At 40.1% G+C, this 25,730-nt stretch overlaps 2 protein-coding genes and 1 long non-coding RNA gene across 5 annotated transcripts in view; all 3 read right to left on the reverse strand.

Annotated features, from left to right (window-relative positions):
* Positions 1–21,067, reverse strand: part of LOC124271362 (tumor necrosis factor receptor type 1-associated DEATH domain protein-like) — a 34,379-nt gene extending 13,312 nt beyond the window's left edge. The window contains exons 1-3 of one of the 3 annotated variants that reach the window (XR_006897020.1): positions 21,051–21,067; positions 11,008–11,202; positions 9,865–10,063 (exon numbers count right to left, since the gene is read on the reverse strand). Coding sequence is in view for 1 of the 3 variants with exons in the window: in XM_046706461.1 (XP_046562417.1) it covers positions 9,865–9,877 (13 nt within the window). In the remaining 2 variants the exon portion in view is untranslated. The other 2 variants (XR_006897019.1, XM_046706461.1) reach the window with 2 other exon arrangements.
* LOC124271368 lies at positions 490–9,040 on the reverse strand. The gene is made up of 2 exons (XR_006897025.1): positions 8,886–9,040; positions 490–553 (listed from the first exon to the last, which is right to left on the reverse strand). It is a non-coding gene; the product is annotated as an uncharacterized LOC124271368 (long non-coding RNA).
* On the reverse strand, positions 14,508–15,616 carry LOC124271361. Its single transcript, XM_046706460.1, has 2 exons — positions 15,297–15,616; positions 14,508–14,757 (listed from the first exon to the last, which is right to left on the reverse strand). Exons 1-2 carry the CDS (start codon positions 15,614–15,616, stop codon positions 14,508–14,510), a joined length of 570 nt encoding a protein of 189 aa, XP_046562416.1.
* Positions 21,068–25,730: the final 4,663 nt, after the last annotated feature.

A 25,730-nucleotide genomic window follows, 5' to 3' on the forward strand; every position in this document is an offset into this window, starting at 1 on the left:
TGTGGAGCAGGACAATCACACATATACCATCATCTTAGTACTGATCTCTCATACCCTGTGGAGCAGGACAATATCACATATATACCATCATCTTAGTACTGATCTCTCAAGCCCTGTGGAATAGGACAACATCACATATATACCACCATCTTAGTACTGTTCTCTCACACACTGTGGAGCAGGACAATATCACACATATACCATCATCTTAGTACTGGTGTCTCATACCCTGTGGAGCAGGACAATATCACATATATACCATCATCTTAGTCACCTAGTGGAGTAGGACAACATCACATATATACCATCATCGTGGTACTGGTGTCTCATACCCTGTGGAGCAGGACAATATCACATATATACCATCATCTTAGTACTGGTGTCTCATACCCTGTGGAGCAGGACAATATCACATATATACCATCGACTTAGTACTGGTCTCTCATACCCTGTGGAACAGGACAATAATACATTTATACCATCATCTTAGTACTGTTCTCCCATACCCTGTGGAGCAGGACAATATCACATATATACCATCATCTTAGTACTGCTCTCTCATACCCTGTGGAGTAGGACAACATCACATATATACCACCATCTTAGTACTGTTCTCTCACACCCTGTGAAGCAGGACAATATCATATATACCATCATCTTAGTACTGATCTCTCATGCCCTGTGAAGTAGGGCAACATCACATATATACCACCATCATAGTACTGTTCTCTCACACCCTGTGGAGCAGGACAATATCACATATATACCATCATCTTAGTACTGAACTCTCATACCCTGTGGAGCAAGACAATATCACATATATACCATCATCTTAGTACTGATCTCTCATACCCTGTGAAGCAGGACAATATCACATATATACCATCATCTTAGTACTGATCTCTCATACCCTGTGGAGCAGGACAATATCACATATATACCATCATCTTAGTACTGATCTCTCATACCCTGTGGAGCAGGACAATATCACATATATACCATCATCTTAGTACTGATCTCTCATACCCTGTGGAGCAGGACAATATCACACATATACCATCATCTTAGTACTGATCTCTCATACCCTGTGGAGCAGGACAATATCACATATATACCATCATCTTAGTCACCTAGTGGAGTAGGACAACATCACATATATACCACCATCTTAGTACTGTTCTCCCACACCCTGTGGAGTAGGACAATATCACATATATACCATCATCTTAGTACTGATGTCTCATACCCTGTGGAGCAGGACAATATCACATATATACCATCATCTTAGTACTGGTGTCTCACACCCTGTGGAGCAGGACAATATCACATATATACCATCATCTTAGTACTGATCTCTCATACCCTGTGGAGCAGGACAATATCACATATATACCATCATCTTAGTACTGATCTCTCATACCCTGTGGAACAGGACAATATCACATATATACCATCATCTTAGTACTGATGTCTCACACCCTGTGGAGCAGGACAATATCACATAAATACCATCATCTTAGTACTGATCTCTCATACCCTGTGGAACAGGACAATATCACATATATACCATCATCTTAGTACTGATGTCTCACACCCTGTTGAGCAGGACAATATCACATATATGCCATCATCTTAGTACTGGTGTCTCATACCCTGTGGAGCAGGACAATATCACATATATACCATCATCTTAGTACTGGTGTCTCACACCCTGTGGAGCAGGACAATATCACATATATACCATCATCTTAGTACTGGAACCAGTTGTATCAAACTTTAATGAACCATTAACATGCCATTAAACGTTCATTAACTAATGTATCATTAAATTCTGTTGTACTTAGGTTTTAATGACGTCGTGTTGTCATTAGCGCGTCATTAACTTAATGAAGGTCCTGGGGTATCATTAGAGCGTCATTAAACTTCCTGGAAAAGTGAACACTGCGCCAGAATTTCGTTTGGGCAGCACTGGATCTACCTACAGCTATAAAATTACACAGAAATGTAGAGTATTAAATGTCCTATCTCATGGCATAAACTCAGTTTGAAAGCTAGACACTGCTAAATGTTACCCCTAAGTTTGTTGTGCGTTAAAAACAGTAAATTTATCTGCTTTTTATCAGGCACCAATAAAAGTACTGTGCTACTATATTTTCAATTTGGAATCTTTAAAGAACCACTAAACTTTGTTTTTTGTTACTCTTTTAACCATTACATATGAAAGATTTGTGGTTAGTCTTATGCGGAACACCAAATTTATTCTATAAAAACTTGTGGTTAATTAATACCGAGCATTAAAAGTGGCCAAAAAGTCAGCCTTCGCTTCACTCTCGCCCGCCAACGAAACCACAGACAGGTTACGAACTCTGTCGCCAGAGCACTGCAGTGACGTCATATGAGGAACCATTTTCAGTTAGTTGTATAGAAAATGTGTAGCACGCCATCATTTTGATGATTTTCGACATGAACTTAATTTTACATGACTAATCGTTGCTTTGTCGTCAATTGCTCTCTAGGGTCGGGCGATGGTGTCCCCATGCACAGATTTCCACAGGACCCCGCGAAAGTTAGGTGCTAAATGGGTTATGTTTGTGAGTGCTGGCGAGCGTTGTGGAAGCCTGAAACGATATCTTACTTGTGTTCAGATCCTTCACGGAAGTTAAAGAATCAAAACTACTTACTAGTTGTAGTAAAATATGCATATGATTGATGACCATAAAGATTTTCTATGACACAACTTGTAACATAACGATTTCTTCCTCGAAGTGGGTTGTGGTCGTCAAGTAACAATAATATTGTAAGTAGTATTATATTGACACCCACCTCGCTGCCATGAGAGAAATTGTTATGATATATGCTTATGTCATGCAAAATCCTATTGGCTATCAATAAAATACATATTTTACTACAAGTAGAAAGTAGTTTTGATTTTGTAACTCGGTGAAAACAAACCTAAATAGCATTTATCCTCAGACTGGCGGATGTTCCGACAGGGCGCTGCCATTTTCAAAATAAAAATCTGTTAGAATTAATGAGATTATAGTTTGTTTTCATCAAGTTAGAAAATCAAGACTACTTTCTACTGCTTGTTAAATATGTATTGGAATCATAACCAAAAGGATTTTGCATGACACAACTTATAACATAACGATTTCTTCCACGGAAGCCGCAGGTGGGGGTCAAGTCACAATACTGCGCGATAAATTTCTTGCTACATTCCCATGGTTAATGTCCACTCACCAGTATGTAGATACTAGTCAATGTGCGCCTTTATATTTGGTCTTATAATCCTAATTAGTTTATTATCACACTTGTATGCATTTTGAAACTAAATAAAAAGCAGACGATCTGCTGATACTTATAGTGAATTTATAACAGAACTGTAATATCTAGACATTTTATAGTTTGCCAATGTGAATCATAATTCGCACACACACCCTAGTGCATGTTGTCTGTCTCTCATTACACTTCACGGCGAAAACAATGATTCTGTTGAATGCTACGACAAATGAATAAAAACAAAATGCAAATATTAAAATTAAAACAGATTAAAGTTATAGGAACAATATCAGGCCATTACCTTGTTCGAGGAATGTATCCATCAATATCCACAAAACTGTTCCAAATGATGTCTTTTAACAGTTTAATATAATAAAAGTGATAAATCTTTTCAGGTATTGGTGTATAGTCTCATTGGTCACCCAAGATAGCACACCTGGAACTAATTGCATAATGTCCGCCTTTCTTTAAAAACAGTAATTTAGTTAGTCAATAATGGGCAATCAATCAATGTATTGCCGGTTAATCCTTTGAAAGAAGGACGTTGTTTTTACGCAGACACCGACACACGACAGAGTGTATTCAGTGTAGATTAGTAAATCTACATACATAAACACTACCTTTTGACAATTCCGCTGTGTAAGATATAAGTAATTAATCAATCAGCGTGTTATCGGTTAATCCTTTGATCGATGTTTATAATGTTGAATATTTACTCCAGATACAAGAAATGCCAAATGGGAACCTTTGTCGGTAATCTAAGTGTGTTACCACTAATTATACCTGTTATAAATTCATTAACTGACCATCAAGTGAATGATGACAAATAACATGTGTAGGTTTATACCACCTAACACGGGTTACAACAAGGAGTATTAATTGCTGTATTGCATGTGAAAACTTATGGGCCGACACTGTTTTGAGAATACAAACAGATATTTACATGACATGATTAAATATCGAGGTAAAACAACACAGAAATGGGATCAATTTGGATCAGTCATTATACAAATAGGGCCTAACGACACCAATTGATTTTGACAGAATCGTCTATGAAAACAAGTTGTAACTCGGAAACTAGGCAAAGCAGGAGACAAATTTAAATGACAGTAGATTGTGAGAACATATAGCTTTCATTTTCCACAACAATTGTCACGATTTCAGGTTTATACAAACCTGTAAACAAGATAATTTACCCCGTAAAATGTAGATGAATTCTGCATCGGCTCTCAAAGCTATTCCTCATATGACGTCACAGAGGCGCGCCGCTCTGATTAGTTGAAATTTCGTTCGCGGGTGAGAATTGTGCACTGTTGTCAAAAAGGTCGATTTAAGTCAATTAAAGGTCGAAATGAGTAGTTTTAATGACGGGGTTTCATTTATAACGATGCCAGTTAGTGATTTATGTATTTGTACCCCCTAGGGTTTATGTGACCTTTAAGGAAAGTATGAGCGAACAAAATTCTGCCTGATACCTGAACAACATAGGTATGTTATAAATTAGTTTGTGTGCCTATGTTAAACGTTATACACTCAATCTTAAAAATGACTCGCAATATGTGTTGAAAATGGAATTTCCCCTATGACGTCAAATGGCTACAAAAAGGTCATACGCTTATAAAGATAAGGGGGCATCACTCCGCTATGCTTAATACTAAGTCATTGTAACTCAGATCACTTGGAGAGAATTTCTGTGAATAAGGACACTACATGTTCGTGATGTTTTGTTCACGGAATTATCGAAAAAAAATAATACTCAAAGTATTTGTGACAAACGCGCACCTGGCCAATGATTATACGCCATTGTTTTGTCTATACCACAGCATAAACAAATTCAATGCACAAGACATATCCTTTAAAAACGTGTGCATATATACATTTCATGAAATAAATAAATCATTTTTATTTATTATGTCAGTTTTAATTAGGTTTAAAATACTAAATGTTGATAGTGAAATTAGTTTCATGAAACCATATGTGAACGGAAACATGTGAAAGTGTAATCCGCAGGACAGTGTGTTTATTCTTATTCAACCGACCTTCACCTCAAAGAAATTGCCAACAATGTTGACGTATGACATCACTACCGATGACCGATTTCTCATAAAATGGCGGCTTTGTGGATATATGTGCCCACGATTTTGTGAGGGAACCTTTGCCAATAAATGTATGATGTAAGTAATCGGAAACATTCTGACTATCTGCGTATGGTTATTTATTTTTATTGTTTTCATTGAAAAAGTCAGAAATGCCGATAATTGCCTATGTCGTGCTCCATGATTTTGCGTCTGGCATGGCGTATCGCTGCACATGAATATATCAAATTTTTGTATTGTATCTGTTTTAATTTTCTAGTTCTTGCTACTTATACTCTTCCGTGGTATATTCTAAAATTATTGAGCTAATGCATGCTACTTAATAGAGAAACTTATGTCCAAAACTTGAGAAAATGCTGCCCAGTATAAAAATCTGATTTTGCTTTGTTTACTTTTTTTCTAGCAAGCTGTGCTATGAGCACAATGTCTAAGCCACACCCAATACGCTTTTGTTTTTTTTCTGGACACTTAGTTTTAGTGACAAAGACCATTTGTAAGTTGATTCTAAAATGCATGAGGAATTCAGCGATGCATTTGTCACAACTGAATATGAAATATACGTGATGTAATAGGCGTCATATGACAGGCCTTAGCGAAACTTGATTTTGTAAACCCTATTCAATATGGCGGAAAGCTCACTTCGGCGTTCAGAATTATTTAGATGTGTTTCTTCACAGCAATTGAAATGTTCGTTTTGGTTCCGAGGTTTAGCTGTAAAGATGCAATTTTGACAGACGACCGAGAGTAACGCTTAGGGGAATCCCCTAATTTAATGAAAATATTTAAATCAGGACATCATTAGATAATGATACGCTAATAAGTGTTTGATACAACTGTTTTTAATGTTGCCATTAACTAATGATGCATTAAGGATTTAATGTATCATTAGGGTTAAATGTTGACATTAGTTAATGAAGCAATGATACAACCGGATCCAGGTCTCTCACACCCTGTGGAGCAGGGCAATATCACATATATACCATCATCTTAGTACTGGTCTCTCACACCCTGTGGAGCAGGGCAATATCACATATATACCACCATCTTAGTACTGGTCTCTCACACCCTGTGGATCAGGACAATATCAAATAGCCATCATCTTAGTACTGGTGTCTTTTACCTGTGAGCAGGACAATATCACATCAATCAATTAACTGATTCCCGTTTTCCATTGACTTGTGTAACATCGGTAAAATGTGAATTTAAATGGCTTGTATTTTACTGCATTCCATGTGCTATTTCGGCTCAAATTCATGAGGGTCCTTATAATCTTAGTGTTGATAATTAATTTTTAGATAAAAACTGTAATTAAAATTACACAATGCTAGGATATATTTCTTTGGGTTAAATAATAGTATTCTGTATTAAATTTTACTGATGACTGCATCAGAATTTGTCCCGTTATATTATTGTGCATGTTTGAACTTGATTGCCGGGAAACATGTGCACAGCTGATTGCTATTTCTGGCTCAGATACACACGGTAATCTTAATCCCTGCAAACAATACAATGCCCAGCAAAAACAACTTTGAACTTAAAAAGGTAAATAATGTTGTCTAGTGTTGTTTAATTGCAAATTTTGCGCCTGATCTACTGACAATTTGTCCCGTCTTCTGTTGCTTGTTTGAACTTGATTGCCGTGAAACATGTGCATGTTGATTTTCTGACCCCTGGATAAACAGTTTAATCTTGGCTGTAACCCATGGATGCCCAGCAAAACAACTTTCTTACAGGTAAATAATTGCTGTTTTGGGTCCTTAAAATTTGACGGCTCTACTGAGAAGGTAATATATGTTGCTTGATACCATCATCTTAGTACTGGTCTCTCATACCCTGTGGAGCAGGACAATATCACATAATATACCATCATCTACAGTACTGATCTTTCACACCCTGTGGAGCAGGGACAATATCACATATATACCATCATCTTAGTACTGGTCTCTCACACCCTGTGGAGCAGGACATATATACCATCATATATACCATCATCATATATACCATCATCTTAGTACTGGTGTCTCACACCCTGTGGAGCAGGACAATATCACATATATACCATCATCTTAGTACTGGTCTCTCACACCCTGTGGAGCAGGACAATATCACATATATACCATCATCTTAGTACTGGTGTCTCACCCTGTGGAGCAGGACAATATCACATATATACCATCATCTTAGTACTGATCTCTCACACCCTGTGGAGCAGGACAATATCACATATATACCATCATCTTAGTACTGATCTCTCACACCCTGTGGAGCAGGACAATATCACATATATACCATCATCTTAGTACTGATCTCTCACACCCTGTGGAGCAGGACAATATCATACCCGCTGTGTATATATACCATCATCTTAGTACTCTCATACCCTGTGAAGCAGGACAATATCACATATATCATCATCTTAGTACTGGTCTCTCATGGAGCAGGACAATATCACATATATGCCATCATCTTAGTACTGGTCTCTCATACCCTGTGGAGCAGGACAATATCACATATATGCCATCATCTTAGTTCTGATCTCTCACACCCTGTGAAGCAGGACAATATCACATATATGCCATCATCTTAGTTCTGATCTCTCACACCCTGTGGAGCAGGACAATATCACATATATACCATCATCTTAGTACTGATCTCTCACACCCTGTGAAGCAGGACAATATCACATATATACCATCATCTTAGTTCTGATCTCTCATACCCTGTGGAGCAGGACAATATCACATATATACCATCATCTTAGTACTGGTGTCTCACACCCTGTGGAGCAGGACAATATCACATATATACCATCATCTTAGTACTGGTGTCTCACACCCTGTGGAGCAGGACAATATCACATACCCATCATCTTAGTACTGGTGTATATACCATCATCTTAGTACTGGTCTCTCACACCCTGTGGAGCAGGACAATATCACATATATGCCATCATCTTAGTACTGGTGTCTCACACCCTGTGGAGCAGGACAATATCACATATATACCATCATCCTAGTACTGGTGTCTCACACCCTGTGGAGCAGGACAATATCACATATATACCATCATCTTAGTACTGATCTCTCACACCCAGTAAAGCAGGACAATATCACTTATATACCATCTTCTTAGTACTGTTCTCCCACACCATGTGGAGCAGGACAATATCACGTATATAGCATCATCTTAGTACTGTTCTCTCATACCCTGTGAAGCAGGACAATATCACGTATATAGCATCATCTTAGTACTGGTCTCTCATACCCTGTGAAGCAGGACAATATCACTTATATAGCATCATCTTAGTACTGGTGTCTCACACCCTGTGAAGCAGGACAATATCACGTATATACCATCATCTTAGTACTGGTGTCTCACACCCTGTGGAGTAGGACAATATCACTTATATACCATCATCTTAGTACTGGTCTCTACCCTGTGAAGCGGGACACACCATCTTAGTACTGGACCCTGTAGGACAATATCACTTATATAGCATCATCTTAGTACTGGTCTCTCACACCCTGTGAAGCAGGACAATATCACTTATATAGCATCATCTTAGTACTGGTGTCTCACACCCTGTGAAGCAGGACAATATCACATATATACCATCATCTTAGTACTGGTGTCTCACACCATGTGGAGTAGGACAATATCACGTATATACCATCATCTTAGTACTGTTCTCCCACACCATGTGGAGTAGGACAATATCACTTATATAGCATCATCTTAGTACTGTTCTCCCACACCTAGTGGAGCAGGAAAATATCACATATTATACCATCATCTTAGTACTGATCTTTCACACCCTGTAGAGCAAGAAATATCACATTTCTATCATCATCAGGGTTTTACATAGCTCTTCAAAACTGGCAGTCCAGGGGACTCAGGGCATATTTGTGGGGAAGTTCATTTCCAAAATTGGGAGTGCATCAATTTGCATAAAATTGCACATTTAATAATGATTATGTTATAACAAGTGTTACTTTCAATGTCATTAGAATGATTATTATAAACAGAATGTTTATACTTTGATATGGGATATTATTACAAACTCAGAAAGTTCTTTCCCAGAAAAAATAAAATTATATTGCGTCCACAAGGACGCACAGGATTTTTGTTTGGGGGTAATTCATCAGATTTTTGCATCCAATACGCAAGAATCATGTGTCCCGTAAAACCCTGCATCATGTTACTGATCAGTCTCACCCATCCTGTAGAGCAAGAAAATATCACATTTATACCATCAGCTTAGAAATAATATCTCTCATTTTGTAGTTGATGACAATATTATATGTAGAGGACAGTATCAATGTTATATCATCTGAGAACTTATCATTTCATCCCATTCTGTAGACGCTATAATCACACTGATACTATGATCTGACAACTGATCTCTATGTATATAAGGGATCATTCAGTCTAATGCATGTGTATTTTATATGAAACACAGAACATTTCAGTTTCATTGTAACCTACATACTTCTCAATTCCATAATCCGTTCATCTTCAAGTGCGTCCACTTCTTCATCTTCACTGCTGGAAATTATCGTCGCAACCTGGCATATGCTGCCGGCCGAAGTTCATGATGTTGGTGCGACCAATCTGGACGTTGTGGCTGTTCGTGATGTTGAAGATGTTGGCACTGCCATGGTGAAAGTGCTGTTGTCGAAATTGATGAACTGGAACAGGTAAAATATTCAAGGTCAATGTCTTTACGAAAATCTATCCTAAAAACAGATGCCAGTCTCAGGTTTGTTTCCTTACAAAAATTCACTATTTGAAGTTTATTTCTGATGTCGCACATATGGAGTTGTTGGAATATTGGAGAAGGAGGTAAACCCAAAGAGGTATCTCATTACCAACGCAAACCAAAAGCATGAGTGCAAACCAAGTAGCGATTTGGCATCCTCTGATTGGTGAAAAACGCTTTGAGAGTTTCTCAGCACAGTTGTTTGGTTAGTTTGTTGTTTAACGCCACATTCCAGCTATATGGCGGCAGTCAGTAAATAATCGAGTCTCGACCAGACAATCCAGTCATCAGCATTATGAGCATCGATCTATGCAGTTGTCATACAATGACATGTGTCCACAAAGTCAGCAAGCCTGACCATCCGATCCAGTTAGTCGCCACTTACGATATGCAGGGGTTGCTGAAGATCAATTCTTACTTGTCGTAAGAGGTGACTAACAGGATTGGATGGTCAGGCTCGCTGGTGAGTGCGGCATTAAAGGAAAAAAACAACAACCAACAAGTAATCGTTTCAAGCAGACAGAAGTCATGGACATATACCATTTTGAAGGAACCATAGAATGAGTGAGTGAATTTTCTTTTCTGCCGCTTTTAGCAATATTCCAGCAATATCACGGCGGGGGACACCAGAAATGGGCTTCACACATTGTACCCATGTAGGGAATCGAACCCAGGTCTTCGTAGTGATGAGCGAATGCTTTAACCACTGGGCTACCACACTGCCCCCGAGGAACCATAGACTAAGGTATAGCACTGACTAACCAAAGACCAAAGACAAAAGCAGGATTCCAACCCACAATCATTAGGTCCTGATGTGAAGCAACCGTGCCATCTGCCATACATGGGTGGTGAAATTAATGAAACCTGACTCACTGTATGGATTGAACTGCTGAACTGCTATGGGTGGCATCCCTTGCTGAATGTTGCTAGCCATCGCGGTCATAATAAGGCCATCGGTCTCGGTGTCGTATCTGTGGGGGTGGTGGTAGTGGTGGTCTTGGCTACCCTCAGGTCCACAGACTTATTTGGCTCAGGAGGCGGCTTTTCAGCCATTGTGTCTTAAAACAGCTGCAAATAAAGGATGTCAATATAACAGACCAGCTTATTGGAATGTTCCAAAAGAAAATGTCCAGTAGAAAATGCTAGGCCAATGGAGAATGAAAGTGAGAGTGAGTGACTGAGTATGGTTTTACGCCGCTTTTAGCAATATTCCACCAATATCATGGTGGGGGACACCAGAAATGGGCTTCACATAATGTACCCATGTGGGGAATCGAACCTGGGTCTTTGGCGTGACGAGCAAATGCTTCAACCACTAGGCTACCCCACCGCCCCTAGACAGTGGGAGTGAGAGAGAGGGAGACAGAGTGAAAGAGTGAGTAAGCTTAGTAAGGTAGTTTTATGTCACATTCAGCAATATTCCAGCGATATGGCAGCGGTCTGTAAATAACTGAGTCTGGACCAGACAATCCAGTGATCAACAGCATGAGCATCAATCTACACAATTAGAGATAGATTGACAGTGGGGAAATAAAATTTTCACATTATTTCCAAGTGTCTTTGAGCAAAAGAGGTATTTGGGAGACTTTTCACAATGCATGAATACTTAGCTTAAAGATCACATATACTCTAGGGGTACAAATACATAAATCACTAATTGGCATCGTTATAAATGAAACCCCATCATTAAAACTACTCATTTCGATCTTTAATTAACTTAAATCGACCTTTTTGACAACAGTGCACAATTCTCACCCGCTAACGAAATTTCAACCAATCAGAGCGGTGCGTCTCTGTTATGTCATATGAGGAATAGATATGAGAGCCGATGCAGAATTCATCTACATTTCAGGGGGTAAATTATCTTGTTTACAGGTTTGTATAAACCTGAAATCGTGACAACTGTTGTGAAAAATGAAAGCTATATGTTCTCACGATCTACTGTCATTCGACTTTGTCTCCTGCTTTGCCTAGTTTCAGAGTTACAACTTGTTTTCATAGACGATTCTGTAACCCGTGTTAGGTGGTATAAACCTACACGTTATTTGTCATCATTCACTTGATGGTCAGTTATTTAATTTATAACAGGTATAATTAGTGGTAACACACTTAGATTACCCGACAAAGGTTCCCATTTGACATTTCTTGTGTCTGGAGTAAATACTCAACATTATAAACATCGATCAAAGGATCAAAGGATTAACCGATTTGATTAATTACTTTTATCTTACACAGCGTATTTGTCAAGAGGTAGTGTTTGTGTATGTAGATTTACTAATCTATACTGAATACACTCTGTCGTGTCTGTGTTTGCGAAAAAACAACGTCCTTCTTTCAAAGGATTAACCGGCAATACATTGATTGATTGCCCATTATTGGCTAACTAAATTACTGTTTTTAAAGAAAGGCGGACATTATGCAATTAGTTGCCAGGTGTGCTATTTTGGGTGACCAATGAGACTATACACCAATGTGAAATACCTGAAAAGATTTATCACTTTTTCGTATATTAAACTGTTAACAGTTGGAACAGCTGCAGATGAATGGCATATCACTCGTTTTTGTGGATATTGATGGATACATTTCTCGAACAAGGTAATAGCCTGACTGTGTTCCTATAACTTTAATCTGTTTTAATTTTAATATTTGCATTTTGTTTTTATTCATTTGTCGTAGCATTCAACAGAAGTGTAATGAGACAGACAAATATACACTAGGGTGTGTGTGCGAATTATGATTCACATTGGCAAATTATAAAATGTCTAGATATTACAGTTCTGTTATAAATTCACTATAAGTATCAGCAGATCGTCTGCTTTTTACTTAGTTTCAAAATGCATACAAGTATGATAATAAACTAATTAGGATTATAAGACCAAATATAAAGACGCACATTGACTAGTATCTACATATTGGTGAGTGGACATTAACCATGTGAATGTAGCAAGAAATTTATCGCACAGTATTGTGACTTTGACCCCCACCTCGCTTCCGTGGAAGAAATCGTTATGTTATAAGTTGTGTCATGCAAAATCCTTTTGGTTATGATTCCAATACATATTTAACTACGAGTAGAATGTAGTTTTGATTTTCTAACTTGATGAAAACAAACCATAATCTCATTAATTCTAACAGATTTTAGCCCGTCACTTTACGATTTTCAAAAATGGCAGCCCTGTCGCGAACATCCGCAAGTCTGAGGATAAATGCTATTTAGGTTTGTTTTCACCGAGTTACAAAATCAAAACTACTTTCTACTGGTAGTAAAATATGTATTTGATTGATGGCCAATACGATTTTTGCATGACATAGCTTATAACATAACAATTTCTCTCATGGCAGCGGTGGGTGTCAATATAATACTACTTACAATATTATTGTTACGACCACAACCTCGCTTCGAGGAAGAAATCGTTATGTTACAAGTTGTGTCATGGGAAATCTTTATGGTCATCAATCATATACATATTTTACTGCAACTAGTAAGTTGTTTTGATTCTTTAACTTCCATGAAGCGATCTGAACACAAGTAAGATATCGTTTCAGGCTTCCCAACGCGCAAGCCGCACTCACAAACATAACCCATTTAGCACCTAACTGCGGGGTCCTGTGGAAATCTGTGCATGGTGACACCATCGCCCGACCCCTAGGAGCAATTGACGACAAAGCAACGATTCGGCATGTCGTCGTTGATGTCGAGAAATCATCAAAATGATGAGTGTGCTACACACTTTCTATACAACTAACTGAAAATCGTTCCCGATATGACGTCACTGAAGTGCTCTGGCGACAGAGTTACGTAACCTGTCTGTGGTTCAGTGAAGCAGGCGACTTTTTGGCAACTTTTAATCACTCGGTATTAATTAACCACACGTTTTTTAAGAATGAATTTGGTGTTCCGCATAAGTCTACCCACAAATCATTCATATGTAATAGTTGAAAGAGTACAAAAAAACAAAGTTTATTTGTTCTTTAACACACTTAAAAAGTGTTAAATATTTTGCAATACAGCTTAATGATATATTAAGTGTACTTCAACACCACTGATTTTGTTCTTCTTGCACATTATGCTATCCAGGTACGTTAGAGATATGTTCAACTACATGGAAAAGTTCTGGTATATTTGATCTTAGGCAGTCTATGGACTGAGAGAGATATCCTCGCCATGAGGTCAATATGTATCTTAGTGATGTTGTTTACACTTGAGAAACGCTTATGTGTTTTAAATGTTTAAAAAGCAACATGTGTATGCAACAGGTATGTTATAATAATAATAATAATAATAATAATGTATAAAATTTATATAGAGCCCTATTAGACGTGAAGCTACATCACTCTAAGGCGCTTAACAGTCAAATTGGTGGCTATTGAGCCTATTCACACTTGAACAGATAGGTCTTAATGTTCTTTTTGAAGTTGGTGATTGATGTTTCTGTTCTGAGACCGACTGGGAGAGTATTCCATAGGGTACTTGCTGTCTTGTGGAAGCACCTCTCTCCATACCTAGCTGTGTGTTTTCTAGGTACTGTGAGAAGAGAGGCTGACTCAGACCGTAGAGATCGAGTCGGATTATACGGTGTGATGAGTACCTGTAGGTATGCTGGAGCAGTTCCATGCAGGGCCTTGAAAGTGTCATTCTCTTCCCACAGAGATTACTCCTGTCATATCTTCCTACGTGACCTCTGTTCTAATATGGCCCTTTCATGGTGTAATGGTTCAAGACTGGTGATTGGAGGCAATCAGATTTAGTTGTGCAATCAGCGACATTGTTTCAAAAGTGATCATTCGCAAGGCCTCGGTAATTTCCGTATGCTTCGAGAAAACTAAACCTCTTCCCCTGTGCGATGCACAAACGTTTCTTCTAGACAGAACTCAGACATCGCCCTCGTTGACAACGGACAAGCTAGCCATTAAACGTCTTGTTTGTAACATCAACACAAATCCTCGGCAGATGGGGGATATTTTTGGCCCCACATTTGCTTGTGTTAGTCAAGTTGAATCCAAGTCGATGTGACACCTGTTCTGATTGGATAGAAAGAAGGGAGATAATTTGTTTTGCGATCTTTTGCCGCTAGGGGATTTTACGAGAACCGGGAAATATGGCCGTATTAGAACAGAGGTTCGTAGGAAGATATGACAAGTAACCTCTGTGGGAAGAGAATGTGAAGGTGTAAGTTAATATTTTATACTGACAACGGAGGTGTACTGGTAGCCAGTGCAGGGCTTGGCGAGCTTCCGTCACGTGTTCCCATTTCCTGGAACGGGTGATGAGTCTCACAGAGGCATTCTGGACTCTCTGTAGTCTGCGCATGAGAGACTTGGGTATTCCTGCAAATAGTGCATTCCCATAGTCCAGGCGTGATGTAACCAGAGAATGGACCAGCTTCTTACAGGTTTCTTCATCAATGTATTTTCTAATCTTGCTGATGTTTCTGATCTGGTAGAAACATGATCTAGAGACAGCATTTACTTGTCTTTCCATACTAAGGAATTTGTCTAAATAAACACCAAGGTTCTTCACTTCATCAGTGGTGTGGATGTTGTGGGCACCAACATGGAGTTCCAGATCACGGTGAACATGAATTTGGTTTTTGGATTTGAAAACAATCAATTCTGTTTTGTCCTGGTTTAATTTCAGCGTGTTGGCAGCTTGTTGTCTTGAGGATGTATGACCTTGTAGACTTCCATGTCATCTGCATATCCACTGAGTGGTTTGGAGAACAGACAATATAGGACCGGGCCTAAAACAGATCCCTGAGGAACTCCAAAGCTGAGAAGCTTTTCCTCTGACACCACAGAACCTACTGTGATGCACTGACATGTATGATCTTAACCATGAGAGAGCTCCTCCTGATATGCCATAGCTGAACTGTAGTCGGTCAAACAATATGCTGTGGTCAATCAGATCAAAAGCTGCTGATTGGTCGAGCACTACTAATGCCACCGAACATTTGTTGTCCAATGGTTCAGCAGCATCATGGTGTACGGGGAGCTAAGCTGTTTCTGTTGAATGTCCAATACGGTACGCTGATTGGAACTTGTCCTGGAGATGCTGAGCTTCTAGGTGACATTGCAGGCGGAAAGAAACAACTTTTTCCAGGATCTTGGAGAGGAGCGGTAAGTTCGATACGGGTCGATAGTTCTTCATGGATTCCTTGTCCATTTTTGTCTTTTTGATCAGTGGTCTTACTAAAGCTTTCTTGAAGCAGGTAGGAACCTGTGAAGTGAGCAATGACTTGTTGATGATTGCAGTTACAGAGGCAGAACATATTCAATGCATTGCTTGAGAAGATATGGGGAGTGGATCCAGTTCGCAGGATTTTGTTGGAGCTTTCATGATTATTTTTCGAACTTCATCCTGAGAAGTATGAGTGAAATTTATCAGATGTTCACCATCGAACTCCACATCTGCTCCCATCACTGATCTCATGGTAGCACCCTCACTTGAGGAAGAGATGCCGTTCCTGATTGTAGCAACCTTAGTGGCAAAGAAGTCACTAAACTTGTTAGCTGATGAATCCTCAGAAACACTACTGAGTAGAGTTATATCTCCGCTCTGCCCCAATAGTTGTTTGGTAAGTTTGAACAGCTGTCTGTTATCTGTGGAATTGTCATTGATCTTCTCACTTAAAAAGTCTTTTTAAGTCTTGATAAGAAGTTTGCCCACAATTCTACATTGTTATTTAAAGATCTGGTGATGAACGCAGAGTTTGGTCCTGCGCCATCTTCTCTCCGCTTTTTGACGAGCATGTTTGGCTTGTCTGAGTTCGTCCGTATACCACGGTGCATGTGGTGTGAGTGTAATTAGCTTTGTCTGAAGAGGGGCTTGTTTATTGATGAGAGACTTAAAACCAGTGTTGTAGGCCCGGACTAGCTCATCAAGTGTACCGTCAGTGCGCTGCAGATCATATGATGCCTTAATGTCATCTATGAAGTCTGGCACAGATATAGCACTGTATTTTCGGAAACTAACTTCATGTTGTGTTGGTTTTGGTTTACTACAGTTCAGAGAACACTGCACAGCTTGGTGATCTCCTGATGTGTTGCCTTTATTGTCAGTGAAACATGGATGAACTATTGAAGGTGAACCATTCAACACACGACTGTCTTCTCTAGTGATCAACACATCCAGCGTATGTCCATGAACATGTGTTGGTCCTTGACTGACTGACTGAGTTTGGTTTTACGCCGCTTTTAGCAATATTCCAGCAACATCACGGCATTGTTGGTCCTTGAACAAGCTGTATGAGGCCATGAGCATCAAGTATTCCAAGTAAACTGCGTGCATCCGTGTTTGAGGGATCATCGAGATGGAAGTTAAGATCACCGCTTATCACAATTTCTTGTGGGTTCGATGCTAGATGACCTAAATATGTTGACCACTCTGCAAAGAATATGTCGTTCTTAAAGCCAGTTTTCTTGGAAAGTGGAGGGCGGTATATCACACACAGAATAAACTGCATGACATTGTACCTAATAGAGCATTCAATATGCTCAAAGTGAGGGAAAGTTTCATCATCAGGTATAAAGGTAGTTTTATTTACAACCAGTTGATTTCTGTGCACCACAGCTACACCCCCACCACGTTTGCCTATGGCGGGGATACCGGTATGCAGTATAGAGTAGCCTTTGGGAACAAGTTCGGACATCACCTGACTATCAACTGTGCTACCAAGCCAAGTTTCAGTTACAGCCAAGACATCAATGTCATGGGATGTTATCATATCAGCAATAGACAGACTTTTGTTCTTGACAGAGCGACAGTTGACACAGAAATATGTTAGAGGGATGCTACATTTGGAAACAGTGTCTGTGTTGGTCGGTTTGATTGACAACAGATTGTCTAAGTTTGCACCTTTTTACGTTTCACAGCTCTTGCCTTGTGAAGGTTTTTAATTTTTCTCCCAGCCCTGCAGCCTCTTTTCTTAAATTTTCTCTTTATGTGAAAAGTGTTGAGAAGATCATTTATGTAATCGAATTGCATGCTGACAACTTTACCCTTGGGTCTGAATGACATAAGCTGTTCCCTTGTGTAGGTGATTGACTGCTGATTGGATTCCATTGTCTTCGACCTGTGTGTTGGCAATGCTGGGTTCCTGGCTTGGGTGTTACATAACACAGGGGTTGAAATATCTACGATATTTGTACATACAATACATAGAAAAGTCAACAAAATCCACATTTTCCTCATCGAAAAATAGTATCTGCTTCGGTAGTGTGTATCTTTGATCCCTTATGTACGTCCATGCAAAGTTGTATGTTTCAAACCAACTTCAAACTTCTGTAGTTTGTCAAAATAGCTCAGAGCTCAAGTGACGTGCCGCTACCAAGCGCAGAGTCATTACATATATATATCACAGAAGTATGTGACACCATCCATTTTACGAAATGAGAGATCACACACACCGCAAACAATACTGAATATTAAAGATAATGTTACAAGATGTGGGGGCGTAGAGCCCACGAGAGGAGAGCGAGGACACAGATATCCATGTCTATTCCACTAAAAGACGGATCAAGCCGTGACAGCATCTTGTTATATGGATCACCCTTAACCTGACTATACCACATATTGTAACCGATAACTTTTGTATTTTACATTAATCATTTCCACATTTTAAATCCCTGACTTAAAACTGCCATTTTCAAATGAAGTTTCAGGCAGAAGTTTCTCAAAAAACACCAGCAAATCTGAAAACACATATTACTTATCTCTAAGGGACTGTTTATATGTTATGAGTGAGTGAGTGGGGGTCACCCATCTTGTTCTGGGGAGGTAGGGGGGGTAATCAATTTTGTACACATGTACAAGGGGACGCGACATTGATTTTGTACATGACATGCAAGGGGTCATTTACTTTGTAAACAAATTTTAGGGGCAGTCATTCACATAGTACATGCTTCTCCATAAAATTCATCACTCCCCTAGCCATAAATTTTGAACGGTCCCTTAATTCCAAACTCAACATGACTCTTGTAATGAAACCTTTTATAAATAAACACGTTCAACTGACAAAAACAAGGTTTTACATTTACCCTGACTTCTAGAACAGGGAAATTCTTGATAATTAGTTTTAAAGTTTCTTATAAGAAACATGAGGGTCGTGTAAAAAAATGAAATGATGTACTGTACAGTAAGATTTGAAAATTATTTTCCTTACAGGACCTTCATATTCCATTTATATTTTCTTATCACATCAGATGCTCTGCAGTGGACCAGTTTTAAAAAATTGCCACTGAGAATAGTTTAACTTTAAAACTAACTCTGCTGAACTGATTTTCAAGTGAGATTTACTTATGTTCAATGTATGAAAATAATGTTAGTTTTGCTTTCTACTTTTATACCAGTGTCATGTCATTTTCCCATAAGCAGACTTGTTAACCCTCAAAATACCTAAGTGTTTTTTAAATTACAAAACAACAATCTCTGTGGTTTCACACCGCTTTTAGCTATATACCAGCAATATCATGGCGAGGCACACCAGAAATGGGCTTCACACATTGTACCAATGTTGGGAATCGAACCCGGGTCTTCGGCATGACGAGCGAACACTTTAACCACTAGGCTACCCCAACGCCGCATGTAGCTCGCTGCTGCTGACCAATAAAGGAAGTAACCTCACTATCACTGTACTTGTTTGTAGGCTATTTGTGTCGGTGACTTTCCAAGGTGACAGTGGTCTATAAATATTTGAGTCTGGAACAACCCAGTCATTGACCTTACAGATCTAATTTATTAATATCACTATTATTATTATTGGGATACAAAAACATGCAACAACAGAGTCTGTGAGTCTGACCAACCGATCCCATCCCCTCTTACAACAGCATGAGTTGCTGAAGACCAATTTTCATCCGGATCTTCAAGGATCTAAAATAATTGTAATGTGCTTAATAAACAAAATGAAACATTGCAATGGGACAACACAAAATAATGTTGCATATTTTTTTATATGTCGCTTGATTTTAATTTTGGTTTTAAACTACCCTAAACGATGTTTTCATGTGTGCACAAACAGCAAATACCACTGAAAATATACAGTGTTGCGATACTATTACTAATTTTGGGTTTGTCAGATGTGTGCTATATTTGGCTACTTTATCTACTTATCGTACAGTTATCATGGTTATCAACTGGTCACATACTTTTATATTGAAAACCTTTAGTTTTCTGAAAAACTAACCCATTTAAATATGGCAATTTGTCTCAAATGATGAATCACCCACATAAACATGAACGAACCGAACAACACAAAATAAAGAAACACAGTCATATAGCTGAAAAATTGATGAGTGCTCTGATAATTATTTTTTTTAAAATTGGACATATTTGCAATATACATTTAAGTTGTAACATGTCACATTACAAATACAATACCAACAAATGTAAACAGAGATTTTTCTTATTTATCGCCTAGTTTGTATCACATGCCATGGTATAATTCAGTATAACATGAGACGTGGTAGAACAGTGTAAAACATACTTACCTATTTCAACCGACGACGTAACAATGTTAAAATATTAACTTAATATTAATAAATTTGTTAACCAGGCACATTTGATGGGATTGAAAACGAAAGTACGATTTTCAATGCCAAAAATAACTAAATTACAGCCACGTTAATAAACTGTTGACTTCTTGATCACGGAGGACCCCAAGTGTTTGACCAAAACAGCTATGTGTGCAGCCGTGTGTTTTCAAAACGTGACATTATCAGTTGATTACACATTGGGAAAATACCTTCCTCAAAATTTCCAAGTTGCCAAGTCTCGCCCACGTCTCGCCTATCGGAAATCTCCAGAACTACTTCCGCACTTCCAACTGGTCAAATGGGGTCAAACATGTGAGATGAATAAATGACAATATATTCATAAACTAAATTGACACTGTATAAAAACGTTATAAAATTAACACCTTTTCTGAATTATTTTTACCGAAAACGCTTGTTTTCTGAAAAACTTCACTTCCGCGGGGAACCACCGTTTGGGAGTTACTGTTATAGTCTGTTTTAATATTTGAAACCTCCACTCGCGTTTGGGATACTGACAAATGATAACAAAGTCTCTTTCACGAGTTTTATTGAGCACATTATCTATAGACCAAGGTCAGTCTCCTATCATCACGTAGAAAACAGTTCTTCGTCAGTCTGCCTCGTCTTAATCGCAACCCAGTATTTTGAATAAAACATTATTGTATAAAGGGAGGTAATAATAGTAAACATCCGGGGGGAATCCCCAGAATTACTCACTGACGTGGGGATGAGGTTTTTCACAATGTATTAATTTAGCGTTAATTTAAGGTTACTGAAGATTTCGAGAACATGTGCACTACAATATTGCAGTTATATTCACAGAATAAATCAAAGGTATGAACCGACTTTCTAAAATGTATCCCGATTAGCCATTTTCAACAATAAACCAACATTTTACCAAACAGTTATTACTGTGTGGCTTTGTGTAAACATTTTTACTTATCTAATCATGATTGTCCACAAGATTTCATATTTATACATTCAATTTTGATGTGTTGAATATATCACTTGAGTGCCTGATAATTAAATTATCCAAATTGTAATCAGTTTTAAATAACCAAAAATGATATGGACATACTGATGCAAAATTGTAACAGTCAAGATTTCCCATTAAGGTACCAAGATGAGTTTGTTTCAAGAGAAAGGAGTTTCATGTAAGATTTGACTTATTTTTGTTTTTATTTTCAAAGGTAAGTAAGAATCTGTGCACACACTGTGAAATTCCTTGTAAATACAGGGAGCAGAGAGGCAAGTATTTTATCAGTAATTAAAGAGCTTAACAAATAATAATTATTTTGTTTATTTATCTTATCTGGAAAGCATTTCATTTTGGTTTCTTTAATGATCAAATAGAAACCTTCAATCTCACATTTGTCAGATAAGGCCATTCTGTATTGAACTCGCCAGGTTAGCCAATACTATACTGAACTTGTCAGGGGAGGTCATGCTGTACTGAACTGGTCAGGGGAGGTCATGCTGTACTGAACTTGTCAGGGGAGGTCATGCTGTACTGAACTCGTCAGGGGAGGCCATGCTGTACTGAACTCGTCAGGGGAGGCCATTCTGTATTGAACTCGTCAGGTTAGGCAATACTATACTGAACTTGTCAGGGGAGGTCATGCTGTACTGAACTGGTCAGGGGAGGTCATGCTGTACTGAACTCGTCAGGGGAGGTCATGCTGTACTGAACTCGTCAGGAAGGCCATGCTGTACTGAACTTGTCAGGGGAGGTCATGCTGTACTGAACTTGCCAGGTGAGGTCATGCTGTACTGAACTGGTCAGGGGAGGTCATGCTGTACTGAACTTGTCAGGGGAGGCCATGCTGTACTGAACTGGTGAGGGGAGGTCATGCTGTACTGAACTAGTCAGGGTAGGGCATGCTGTACTGAACTCATCAGGGGAGGTCATGCTGTACTGAACTCATCAGGGAAGGGTCATGCTGTACTGAACTCGTCAGGTGAGGTCATGCTGTACTGAACTGGTCAGGGGAGGTCATGCTGTACTGAACTTGTCAGGGGAGGCCATGCTGTACTGAACTTGTCAGGGGAGGTCATGCTGTACTGAACTTGTCAGGGGAGCCCATGCTGTACTGAACTTGTCAGGGGAGGTCATGCTGTACTGAACTGGTCAGGTTAGGTCATACTGTACTGAACTGGTCAAGTTAGGTCATGCTGTACTGAACTGGTCAGGGGAGGTCATGCTGTGCTGAAATCTTCAGGAAAGGTCATACTGTACTGAACTTGTCAGGGAAGGTCATGCTGTACTGAACTCGTCAGGAAAGGTCATGCTGTACTGAACTTGTCAGGGGAGCCCATGCTGTACTGAACTTGTCAGGGGAGGTCATGCTGTACTGAACTGGTCAGGTTAGGTCATACTGTACTGAACTGGTCAGGGAAGGTCATGCTGTGCTGAACTCGTCAGGTGAGGTCATGCTGTACTGAACTGGTCAGGGGAGGTCATGCTGTGCTGAACTCGTCAGGAAAGGTCATACTGTACTGAACTGGTCAGGGGAGGTCATGCTGTACTGAACTTGTCAGGGGAGGTCATGCTGTACTGAACTTGTCAGGGGAGGCCATGCTGTACTGAACTTGTCAGGGGAGGTCATGCTGTACTGAACTTGTCAGGGGAGGTCATGCTGTACTGAACTTGTCAGGAAAGGTCATACTGTACTGAACTGGTCAGGTGAGGTCATGCTGTACTGAACTAGTCAGGGGAGGTCATGCTGTGCTGAACTCGTCAGGAAAGGTCATACTGTACTAAACTTGTCAGGGAAGGTCATGCTGTACAGAACTCGTCAGGAAAGGTCATGCTGTACTGAACTTGTCAGGGGAGGCCATGCTGTACTGAACTTGTCAGGGGAGGTCATGCTGTACTGAACTTGTCAGGGGAGCCCATGCTGTACTGAACTTGTCAGGGGAGGTCATGCTGTACTGAACTGGTCAGGTTAGGTCATACTGTACTGAACTGGTCAAGTTAAGTCATGCTGTACTGAACTGGTCAGGGGAGGTCATGCTGTGCTGAACTCTTCAGGAAAGGTCATACTGTACTGAACTTGTCAGGGAAGGTCATGCTGTACAGAACTCGTCAGGAAAGGTCATGCTGTACTGAACTTGTCAGGGGAGCCCATGCTGTACTGAACTTGTCAGGGGAGGTCATGCTGTACTGAACTGGTCAGGTTAGGTCATGCTGTACTGAACTGGTCAAGTTAGGTCATGCTGTACTGAACTCATCAGGTTAGGTCATACTGTACTGAATTCGTGAGGTAAGGTCCTGCTGTACTGAACGCAGTGTCAGGTAAAGGTCATACTGTACTGAACTGGTCAGGTGAGGTCATGCTGTACTGAACTTCGTGAGGTAAGGTCATGCTGTACTGAACTTGTCAGGAGGCAATGCTGTGCTGAACTCATCAGGAAAGGTCATACTGTACTGAACTGGTCAGGGAGGTCATGCTGTACTGAACTGGTCAGGGGAGGTCATGCTGTACTGAAGCTTGTCAGGGAGGTCATGCTGTACTGAACTTGTCAGGAGGTCATGCTGTACTGAACTCGTCAGGAAAGGTCATACTGTACTGAACTTGTCAGGTGAGGTCATGCTGTACTGAACTAGTCAGGGGAGGTCATGCTGTACTGAACTGGTCAGGGGAGGTCATGCTGTACTGAACTGGTCAGGGGAGGTCATGCTGTGCTGAACTCTTCAGGAAAGGTCATACTGTACTGAACTTGTCAGGGAAGGTCATGCTGTACACAGAACTCGTCAGGAAAGGTCATGCTGTACTGAACTTGTCAGGGGAGGCCATGCTGTACTGAACTTGTCAGGGGAGGTCATGCTGTACTGAACTTGTCAGGGGACCCATGCTGTACTGAACTTCTCAGGGGAGGTCATGCTGTACTGAACTAGTCAGGTTAGGTCATACTGTACTGAACTGGTCAAGTTAGGTCATGCTGTACTGAACTCATCAGGTTAGGTCATACTGTACTGAATTCGTGAGGTAAGGTCCTGCTGTACTGAACGTGTCAGCTAAGGTTATACTGTACTGAACTGGTCAGGTGAGGTCATGCTGTACTGACCTCATGAGGTAAGGTCATGCTGTACTGAACTTGTCAGGGGAGGCAATGCTGTACTGAACTGGTCAGGGAAGGTCATGCTGTGCTGAACTCGTCAGGTGAGGTCATGCTGTACTGAACTTGTCAGGGGAGGTCATGCTGTGCTGAACTCGTCAGGAAAGGTCATGCTGTACTGAACTGGTCAGGGGAGGTCATGCTGTACTGAACTGGTCAGGGGAGGTCATGCTGTACTGAACTTGTCAGGGGAGGCCATGCTGTACTGAACTTGTCAGGGGAGGTCATGCTGTACTGAACTTGTCAGGGGAGGTCATGCTGTACTGAACTTGTCAGGAAAGGTCATACTGTACTGAACTGGTCAGGTGAGGTCATGCTGTACTGAACTAGTCAGGGGAGGTCATACTGTACTGAACTTGTCAGGGAAGGTCATGCTGTACAGAACTCGTCAGGAAAGGTCATGCTGTACTGAACTTGTCAGGGGAGGCCATGCTGTACTGAACTTGTCAGGGGAGGTCATGCTGTACTGAACTTGTCAGGGGAGCCCATGCTGTACTGAACTTGTCAGGGGAGGTCATGCTGTACTGAACTGGTCAGGTTAGGTCATACTGTACTGAACTGGTCAAGTTAGGTCATGCTGTACTGAACTGGTCAGGGGAGGTCATGCTGTGCTGAACTCTTCAGGAAAGGTCATACTGTACTGAACATGTCAGGGAAGGTCATGCTGTACAGAACTCGTCAGGAAAGGTCATGCTGTACTGAACTTGTCAGGGGAGCCCATGCTGTACTGAACTTGTCAGGGGAGGCCATGCTGTACTGAACTTGTCAGGGGAGGTCATGCTGTACTGAACTGGTCAGGTGAGGTCATGCTGTACTGAACTCATCAGGTTAGGTCATACTGTACTGAATTAAGTGAGGTAAGGTCCTGCTGTACTGAACGTGTCAGGTAAAGTCATACTGTACTGAACTGGTCAGGTGAGGTCATGCTGTACTGAACTCGTGAG

This window comes from Haliotis rubra, unplaced genomic scaffold (assembly GCF_003918875.1).
Source record: "Haliotis rubra isolate DU_JTF1 unplaced genomic scaffold, ASM391887v1 Scf16, whole genome shotgun sequence".
In the NCBI taxonomy this organism is placed as follows: Eukaryota; Metazoa; Mollusca; class Gastropoda; order Lepetellida; family Haliotidae; genus Haliotis; species Haliotis rubra.